The 10541-nt window shown below is 33.2% G+C and overlaps 1 protein-coding gene across 2 annotated transcripts; it reads left to right on the top strand.

Annotated features, from left to right (window-relative positions):
* The first annotated feature begins 2999 nt into the window (after positions 1-2999).
* LOC141667314 (putative E3 ubiquitin-protein ligase RING1a) lies at positions 3000-10390 on the top strand. 2 transcript variants are annotated; one of them, XM_074473750.1, is made up of 11 exons: positions 3000-3333; positions 3439-3490; positions 4576-4634; positions 8185-8266; positions 8351-8471; positions 8559-8600; positions 8887-9082; positions 9181-9404; positions 9637-9744; positions 9915-10055; positions 10146-10390. In XM_074473750.1, exons 1-11 carry the CDS (start codon positions 3180-3182, stop codon positions 10191-10193), a joined length of 1227 nt encoding a protein of 408 aa, XP_074329851.1. In that variant the 5' UTR covers positions 3000-3179; the 3' UTR covers positions 10194-10390. The 2 variants fall into 2 exon arrangements, with proteins under 2 accessions (XP_074329851.1, XP_074329850.1); XM_074473749.1 differs by having other exon boundaries at positions 3001-3333; positions 9175-9404.
* Positions 10391-10541: the final 151 nt, after the last annotated feature.

Below are 10541 nucleotides of genomic sequence, written 5' to 3' on the forward strand. Positions count from 1 at the left end.
TCCAACAGCTTCAAATCCAGTTTTCTTAGGATACCACAATCCCAAGTTTGGTGTTCCCTTTAAGTATCTGAAAATCTTCTTCACAGCCATCAATGTGATTCCTTAGGATTTGCTTAAAATCTAGCATATAGACATGTTGCAAACATGATATTTGGTCTACTAGCAGTCAAGTAAAATAAAGATCCAATCATTCCTCTATAACCTGAAATGTCTACACTTTTTCCTTTCTTATCTTCATCCAACTTTGTAGATTTAGACATATGTGTTGATGCAGGTGAACAATCAACCATTCCAAATTTCTTCAATAAATCTTTAACATACTTGGTTTGGCTGATGAAGATTTCATCACTTCTTTGGTTGACTTGAAGTTCAAGAAAGTAACTTAATTGTCCAATCATGCTGATATCATATTCACTCTGCATGAGTCTTGAAAATCTTTGACATTATTTTTCATTTGTAGAACCAAAAATGATATCATCCACATAGATTTGAACTAGGATCATATCATCACCATGCTACTTGTAAAATAAAGTCTTGTCAATTGTTCCTCTAGTGAATCCATGTTTGAGCAGAAATTCTGACAGTGTATCATACCAAGGTGTTCGCTTCAATCAGTTGATAAACAAAATCTGAAAATTCTGGATCTTCAAAGCCAGGTGGCTGTTGTACATAAACCTCTTCTTCCAACTCACCTTTAAGGGATGCACTCTTTACATCCATTTGATACACTTTGAAATTTGAGTGTGCAACAAATGTAAGAAAGATCCTTATTACTTCAAGTCTCGCAACTAGAGCAAAAATTTTATCATAATCAAGTCATTTTTCTTGTGAGTAGCCTTTTGCAACCATTCTGGACTTCACTTCTTGATATAACTTGATCTGTGAATTGTCGATATCTTGACTTAGAATATTTTTCATAGAACAGCTTTATTCAACTCCAAACTTCTACATCTTTTCTCTAAGCCATGATCATGTCTTGATTTTCTTCCAAAATTTATTCCTTACCTCTAATTTTCTAACCATTTTTATAGACTCAAAAAATACAATACAGAATACAGATTTAGATTATCATACAACTTAATTATAGGGTTATCAATGTGACTTAGTCTTGTTATTGTAAAGTGCAGACATGTCTTGCACAACATTTCCCGTAAAATAATATGTGACAATTATATTGTGTATTTTGTAAACAAGTATTTGATAATTCATATACGTTGATTTACGTTGATTAAATTGTCTCACTCAACCCCTATATAATAGATTTCAGAAATTATACTAAGATAAAAGGTTTATTTAATAAAATTTAATTTTAGATTTCTTTGAAAAATATATCAAGATAGTTGTAACAATATTACTTATTTTAAAAAATTATTGAAAAGATCAAACATTTGAAAAGTTATACGAAAATGGGACTTAAAAGCACATTTAAAATATAATTTTATAGTAATTTTCATTACCATATATCTTTATTTTTTTTACAAAAATATTGAGAGGAGTGATATGATTGTATGTAAATTTTTGAAAAATAATATTTCTGCTAAAGTTTTACAAAATTTTAAAAAATGTATAAATATCTTTACAATCATTTTATATTAAATATTAGATTTATAATTATGAAATTTCATTTTCCTTCTACAAATTAAGCAATTTCAACTCTTCCAAAAAAACAAGGTGAACAGATGAAGTTGACTTGTGTCTTGTCCAAGTAAATTTGTAAACAAAAAAATTTAAACAAATGATAAGAAAAACTTGTCTGAAATAAATGGTTATAGTTTTTGTCACAAATATTTTACATATTAAGAAGATAAATTATTTTTATATGACTACTCTTATTTTGAGTTCTGTGATCAAATACTAAAAATGAACACGATAAATTTAAGTTTTATTATAAAAGCATATATTAAAATGTGTGTATATATATTAAATGAAAAAAAATAAATACTAAGAGTTTAAGTTAAATGCATCCTACTTTATTTTAAATTTTAAACTTGCATAATGTATTTATATAGTAGAAATCGCAACTCAAAAATCAGTTTGTATACTAAGTATTTAAATATTGTTATTTAAATGTTTATATTGAGAGGACATTATAAAATTTGGTGAAATAAAATTACATTTTATTAGTTATCAATTTAATCAATGTAGAGAAAAGAATATAGATAATTTTGTTTATGTTTAAAACAACATATGTGCATTTTTTATAAATTGGTAACTAACAAAACCTTATGTAATTTATTTTATTATTTTTTATAAAATCTATTTTTTGCTAAATTCTTAAAACTTAAAAACATTTTGGATATTTGTTCAAAATGTGCTCAAATATTAAATACACTCTGTTTAAACTTTTTTAAATAATAAAAATGTATTTTTTTAATGTGAGAACTCTTTTGTTCAATACATTTTCCCTAAATTTAGATATATGGCAAAATACCAATATTATATTTTATTAATTTCATTTTAATTATAGTAAGCCTCATATATAAATTGCTTGTAAATCTAAATCATAAATGTAAGAAAAAATGAAAAAAATTAGATTAAAATTGTTAGGTTTGGATCTTAGAAAATCATGTTTATAAAATATCTTATTTAGATCGATATTATTTAACCTAAACTTAGGTTAGATATATATATATATATATATATATATATATATATATATAAACTAGTCTTTAAGGTTTAAAGTAACGACATCTTATAATAATCTTGAAAATCGAGTAAATGTTATTTAAACCGAATTGTGTAACTTTAAAAAATAAAAGGTCAGAAAAATGAGAATAGTATTGGGTACCGAAAATATCTTCCCAAAAAATTTATCAAATAACGTGACTGACATTTAATTTTGTGAAAACATGTAAATGCACCTAATTTTATATTATTATTATTATTATTAGTAAGTTTACCAAATATTCATATGACTTATTAAATTTTTTAATGTAAAAATTTTGGTTAATGGCATTTGCCGAAAAATAAATAGAGCACGAGAAAAAAGGGAGAAGAGGGGGTAGCAGAAGGCAATATATAATGGAAAAATAAGAAAAGAAATTACGGGCAAACGCAACGAGGAGGAAGGAAGCCAACAGCAGAGCCTCTCTACTCATCCGCCTCAAAACCCACACACACACTAATCAATCAACTGTGTGTGTTTTCAACAACCATAACAGCTTAATTATACACACACAATGCCTGCACAAAAGCATTCTCTTAACAGTCCTGCTGCTTCTGATGATGAAGATAACAACCACCACACCAATAATAATAACAACAACAATAGCGACGATTCTGCCGTACAGCTCAATCAGGACGCTGAGGAGCTGCCTCAGGCGGACCAATCAGGTTCGTTACCTCGATACACGTGATGTAATTTGTTTGATTTTAGTCAACATTTCTTCTTGCTTTTTAATCTTCGTGTTGTTTGAAAATTTGTGGTTGTTGTTTTAGGTTCAGATTCGGATGGGAGCCGCGGTTCGAGTGGCGGTGCCGACAAAGAAGAGTATGATTTATGATTTCTGGCTGTATATATGTGTGTATGTTGAGTATTTTTGGAGTTTGTTTGTTTGCCGTGATTGTTCATTTGATTCATATGTGTGTGGATCTGCATGTGGTGTGTGTGCTTGATTTATTGCTTTGATGCAGTTTTATGAGTGTTTTTATTTTTATGAGTGTGTTCGAGACGAGTTGTTCGTGGACGTGGTTTCGAGAGTTTTGGATTTTGTGTGGGTTGTTTGTTTGTGTTCGTCTTGCTACGGATATGGTTGTTTAGAGGAGTTGAAGATCAGATGTTTAGAGGAGTTGAAGATCAGAATTAGATGCTGAACCTTTTTCGATGAAGTTGTTGTACATTTGATGGAGTAAAGATGGATTTTTTTTTACCTATGTGATTGTTTTATTGGTGTCCCCTGTTGAATTTTGGGCTGGAGTAGTGTTCATGACGGTGTGTTTGCTGTTTGCAATATTTCGGGTGATGGTTACTTCTCCTTTTGTTTTTTTTTGGTTATTTACGGGATTTTTTTTACAGATAAAAATTGTAAAAATTTTGTCTTCTTACCTGGTTTCATAATTGTGTTATCCCTCCAATTTATTTACTCTTTTTGTTAATATGATGGTTGAGATTCATTTGCTCAAGCAATAGGCAACTCAGTATGCAATATAACCTGTATGTGGTTGTGTGATGTCAACATTAACACAATTTAGTGCCTCAACATGCAAGGCAGTTGAGTTTTGAAATATAGAAATTAAGTAACATGGTACCGTCTGCTAATTGATAAAATGGAGCTCTCTAGTCCAAATGCTTTAGTCCTTGTGCAAGTGTCTATTATATTTGAATATGATGCAGTTTGTAACTTTAAGTTTCTAATCATGAGTGGTGTAGGATTGATGATTGGGTATTTTTTTTAGTTTTTGACTAATTGTCTGCACAATCTGAGAACTTCTATGTTAAGCACTCATCTTACCGAATTTAAATCAGTATCTGGTTATGGGCATTTGTTTTTCTACAATCTACATGCATATATGTACTTACCATAGTTTGGTGCCATGGACTGCCAATTATGCTTACTCTGTTTGCTGTTGTTTCAGATATATTACAGTGGCACTCGCTGACATACGCAAGGAAGTGCAGTGTCCTATTTGTTTAGGTACTCTTCTGGTCTTTAATTAATAAAAATGTTCATGATGTTCCTATATTACACTGGATGCCTTTTAGAACTGCTTGTTCTATATACAACTAAACTATAAGATGTTTATCTCTTTATTTAAATCATCTCAGTTACGTGGACCTAAATGAAGCCAAGTCAGAGTTCAACAATAATAATAACAAATATTTTTGAAAATTACTCTTACTAATGTAATACTAATTTGTCTATACCATACTAGAGAATTTAGGTAGTCCTAGTACTCTATTCAGTTCATGTTCTCATAGTACCAGTTACGGTTAATCCTATCTATTATTAGTAAATCATTAGCGATAACAAAAGATACTAGTTAACCAACAAGTTGCTTGATTACTTGTTCCTATCATTTATGTCTGGAGGGGGTTTAGGAGTTTGTGCCTTTGTGGTGCAGTTTTGCTAGACTTTTTTTAGTCACATACTTACAGTACCACTCTGCATTTTGAAAGGAAAGTTCCTCCTCAGTCCAGTCCTTGTTTGTTGATACAGTTATTCCTTATATTTTCACATGTTCATAAGGCTTTGTGCCTGCTTGGATCTTGTCACCTATAAGTGAAACTGCAAATAGTGTTTAATTTTTAGCTCGCCTAAGCAAGAGGTGCTTCAGTCCAGTCCTTGTTTGTTGATACAGTTCTTCCGTATTTCTTCACATGTTCATATGGCTTTGTGCCTAATTGGATCTTGTCACCTATAAGCGAAACTGCAAATACTGTTTAATTATTAGCTCGCCTAAGCAAGAGGTGCAGGAAACTTGCCTCGCCTTTCCCGAGGCAACTTGAAAGTGGCTTGCGCCTCACCTGCCGAGGCTTAAGGCGAGACATGTTTCATTAAAGCGAGTCCCTTTTGACTTATTTTCAAGAATAGAGTTGTGGTCCGGCATATTTTTTAACTCTTCCAAGCCATTGCAAAAACTTTCTCTTTCTTTCTGTTTATTCTTCTCCATATTTGAACTGTACTATTTGCTTATTATTTTATGTGTTACAAATATGTATAAGATTATATTGCATGGACATATCTTATAATAATATAATATATGTTATTTGTTTAATTATTGGCTTATTGCAAACATGCATTTTACATATTTGTTAACAGTAATCCTGATAAAACTTGTTTGATAATTTATATAACTGGGCTTAATCTTACATACTATTCATTTATTTTGAACAGGTTGAGCATAAAACATTAGTATTACTTTTTTGGCATGTGTTCGTGATGTGTGTATATATAGATTAAGCTTATGTTTTTTTTGTAGATGGTATTATTGTTTTTAGAAGCATTATGCTCAAAGATACTTAGTTTCTTAATTCTTCAATTGTGTTTGTAATATTGTTTTCCTCCAATGAGTTGTATCTGGCTCATAAGTAATGGTTAATATGCTTCATTTGATACTTTTTGCTCTTACATTTTAATTCATATGCATTTAAAAAAATTATTAATATATTATAATTTGTAACCCCCTTGCACCTCTCTTCAAAGAGGCGCAAGCCTCGTCTAGGCTCTAGAGGTATCTCTGGCCTCAGTGTGCTTCTCGCCTTTAGTAACACTGAGGGCAGTTGAGTAAATTTAACCATGATTTATTATATAATCACATTTTCGTGTCCTGGCCTATTAGTAATAGGGCCCGTCGAGGCTCTAAGCCCGGGCCGGGACCGGGTCGGGCTTTGACTGGGCCAGGCTTGACCGGGCTTTGACCGAATCGGGCCAGGCCAGATTTTCGGGCCCAGGCTTTTTGTGCATCTCTACCTATTACCCTAGCTGCCCCTTTGTCTAAAATGGATTCTTCATCTCTTTTCCTCTGCATCTTCCTCTGTATGTTTGAAGTGGATACTGTTATCCTCTTAATATCCATTTTGCTGTTCTTTTTCATCATGTTCTTCCCTTGTTCATTAAATCATTGTTTCTCAGGTAAACCATTTAGCATTCTCTTTAAATCTTCCTGATAATTTGTAATTGGGTGCTGCTCGAATCCCTATCTTTTTTGTAATTATGTATGTATTTGTCTCTATATTTAATCTCCTCTATTCGTGATTTAGATCTAGATCTTAATGAACATCATCCTTAACAAGTAGAAGTTGAAGAATACCAAGCTGTCGTGCAGTGTCCACTGTGATTGATTTGTTTAAGAAATTAGTTTTTAGGGCTTTTATTATTGTGATCCGATGTTGGTTACTAGATCGGATTCTTTTAATTTATGCTTAACTTTTAACGTGGTATGGATCTTTTCTGACTTGGGTATGTATTTTGTTTATGGATTTTATGGTCTATGCTTATGTTGATTATGTTTTAAATATCCCAGATATAAATTGTTTTTAAAATTCTCATAATAATCTCTGATTCGCGTGAATTTAGTAATGAAAATGTGGAGATTGCTGATAGAATGAGAACCATCGGTTCATACTTTTATGTGCAAAAAAAGAACTGTTCTTCTTTTCAAGATAACTAATACTGTTTATATACTTCGTGTAATAATTTACAACAATTTTGTCACCCTTAATGATGCCTTGGACCTGTTTGATGAAATGCTTTACATGGAGCCTATTCCTTGTGTAATTCATTTAGTTACTCGCTACTATCAAGTATCACCAAGAACAATTATGATTCCATTCTTGTGTTATTAAAGAAAATGTGTTTCTTGGAACTGCCGATTATTCACTTCACTTTGAACATTGCTGTAAATGTTATTGGTCCCTTAAATCTATCTGGTTTTGCTCTCTATTCCATGGTAGGTTATTTATGTGTGATTGTACACCCACATTGCGATACCTTCTTTACTCTTATCGAAGGACATGTCAGTATAAAATTGATTAGAAATGGACTCTATAAATTACACATAATTATATGAGATGGAAAAGTTTGCGTTACCAACAAAATATTGAGAAAGCCGAGGAAGAGAGTTGAGGATTTGTTGAAGGAAATGGCAGGTGGGTGTGTTTTGGGGAGCGGTAGAGGAAGATGCGATTATTTAGCCATGTTGTATTGAGTCAGATTAGGTAATGGACCACTTCGGGTAAGACAGCTACATGTGATGATATGAAATTTGTATTACATTTTTACTCTATTACCCCTGGTCTTTTGACTCTGTTGGTAAAGACCTAATGGCAGCTACCTAAATAACAGATGGAAAACATATAAAGCCACTTATATTTTATTAAGTTATCCAAGTATAACTTTTAAATGTCAGTGTAGAAACAAGTAGGTGTGAGAGTAGCCAGTGCAGCTTTACTCTCAACTCTCATTTCCTTCATCAAGTTATTGTCTTCCATTGTAGTTTTTAAGCATGATTCAATGGTTGATTCGAATTTTTTTATTGTTCGCATATATATGTTTTTATCAAGGTACTGTCTGCCATTGTAATTTTAACTCTCGTTTCCTTTTATCATTTTTATGGTTGATATAATAATTATAATTTGTCTGTTGAGCTAACGAGCTAATAATTTTGAAGATTGTATGCTGTTTCTCTACCAATATTTTTTTTATCAAACAACGATATTTGATATTTATCTTGATTAATGGTCAGGGATTATAAGGAAGACAAGAACGGTCATGGAATGTTTGCATCGCTTTTGCAGGGAATGTATCGACAAATCTATGAGGCTGGGGTAAGCTGAAAATCCAGCAGGTGTAAAGTATTTTGTGTACAGGATATATCTCTCTAATTAAGTTTTTCTGCAATTCTCATTTAGAAATAATGAGTGTCCCGCATGTCGTACGCATTGTGCTAGTCGTCGTTCACTGAGAGACGACCCAAACTATGACGCACTCATTGCTGCTTTGTATCCAGATATTGACAAGTATGAAGAGGAGGTATTTCTTGGCTGATGCTTGAAATTTACAATTTTAAGTACTATTATAATTCTTACTTTTATCTTATTACTTCCATGTCTGGTTCAGGAATTGGCTTTTCATGAAGAGGAGAGGGACCGCTATAAAAAGGTGAGTTATATTGGTGCCTGCTTAAAGTCAACATCCTTGTGTTTTTTCAAACATTTTTCTCCTTCGTGTTTCCTTTTCTTTTATGTGCACTGAAGAAGTAGGCCCTTCATTTTGTTGCTTAAATGTGTCCCTTTGAGAATGTGCACATTGAGGACTAATGTTGGCATCTGGTGAACTATGTACATTTACTCAGAGAGACATGTTGAAGACTTTAATGTTGACATATGCTTAACTATATACATTTTTGTGTGTGTTCTCATACATTATATGTATTATGCTGCGGCAGATTCAAGAATCGATTGCCCAGACTCAGCGCCGGCAATCTGAGGCACTAGGCAACAAAAAAAAGCATGCTAGAGCCACAGCTGCTGCGTTTGCGAGGAGATCACAGGCATATCGAAGTTCTAGAGGTAGGAGAAACCCGAGAGCTATTGAACAGCAGGGATCTGATGAGGAGGATTACGCTAATGGCCGTGATAGAGGTAAGGATTCATCATCTGCTGATGAGCTGGTGACTGATATTAACCAACAAGATAAAAAAAAATTGGGACTCGAAAATCTCAGACCTCTTTAGTGGCAGGGAGTGCAGATGGAGGAGATGAAAATCATCCTGAAGTTAACAGAGATTCCTTGGGCGCATCCGCTGGACTTGTCGGAAGTGCCGAAATGCTTGCTTGGGGTGGAGGTGGCATTCGGAGCAGCACTCGCCATAGCAATCAGAATTCTGGGAATACAAGGATTGCGAGGAATACGCGCTTGGCTAGGCTGCTTGAAAGTTACCAAAATACAGTAGAAGAAGAGACGGTAATAATAAAATGCAAAACTGAGGGTTCACTTGCTCACACACCTGTCATGTGCCTCTTATACTTATATTTGGTTGTGAAGTGCTAAACATAGCTTTAGTTACAACCAGATGAGGATTCTTTCACTTCGTGGCAATTGTGTTTTTTTTAGATATTATTACCCTCTTAAAATTAATTCTCAACTCCTTTTAGCAAGCACCTATTAATTCTCTCTTAAAAAACCTTTTTCTCAGTTGAATATTCATCTCATGCTTGTGCCCTGGGATGAACAAATATTGTCAAGCTTGGAGCGTCCACACATGCGTTGTGAACCCTACGTGTCAATAGGACACCTTTGTCAAGTAAGATCTTTATACACTCCCAGACCCCATTTCGCCATTATAGATGGCTAAATTAATTAGGTAGTTACATTTACTAAAAGATTGTGGTGAAGATAATTGCTATTTGGTTATAGTCCCAGATGACTTTGGAAGCTTTGATATTAATTTTTTTGCCTTTTCTGTTTCTACAGTATGTTGCTTCAAACATTGTTGTCAAAGCCGAGGAAATTGAAATTCTTCTGGTGCAAAAAAATGAGGTATTGTGCATCCTGGAGGGGCACGAAACGCTAGCAGAACTGCAAGCTATATATGGTGTTACCCAGCGTGATATGGTGAGCTATCTGTTGTGCAAATTCGGTATGTTTGGCATGCAATTCCATGCCTTGGTGATTTTTGCATGTGACATTTTTCCCTTTTTCCAGCGTTTTGCATACAGGTTGAAGGTACCAGCTGCGATGAATTCTGTTTGAAGCTGATATATGGTGTCCAGGATGAACAGCTATGATGTTGTTCATCCAAGGAAGGTGAATAGATTGGACAGAAAAGAGAGTTGTGTATCTTTGGTTCTCACAATTTAATTTAATTTTAAAAGTGTTTTCTGTTTATAAGAGTTTAAAATGTTTAAAATGTTTTGGTTTGGTTTAGTCCAACTGCATTGTATCCTGAAGTTATGGATTTGTGGGGAAAACTAAAGAAGGGAGGCTCCTTAGGGATTAGTGGGAAAAATTTTACTTTGACAGTAATGCATTTTGAACTCTAAAATCTCTTTACTTTAGTGAAGCTGAACAGGGGTAGGCTTCGTTTTGCCTACACAAATT

The sequence above is a fragment of the Apium graveolens genome, chromosome 6 (assembly GCF_009905375.1).
Source record: "Apium graveolens cultivar Ventura chromosome 6, ASM990537v1, whole genome shotgun sequence".
Taxonomy (NCBI): Eukaryota; Viridiplantae; Streptophyta; class Magnoliopsida; order Apiales; family Apiaceae; genus Apium; species Apium graveolens.

Bases quoted from the DNA above. Each gene is read 5' to 3' on its own strand.
- LOC141667314 (XM_074473749.1), top strand. From the start codon at position 3,180: ATGCCTGCACAAAAGCATTCTCTTAACAGTCCTGCTGCTTCTGATGAT. The intron at 4,635-8,184 runs GTACTCTTCTGG...ATTAATGGTCAG, and splicing joins GCAGTGTCCTATTTGTTTAG to GGATTATAAGGAAGACAAGA. The intron at 9,745-9,914 runs GTAAGATCTTTA...CTGTTTCTACAG, and splicing joins CAATAGGACACCTTTGTCAA to TATGTTGCTTCAAACATTGT.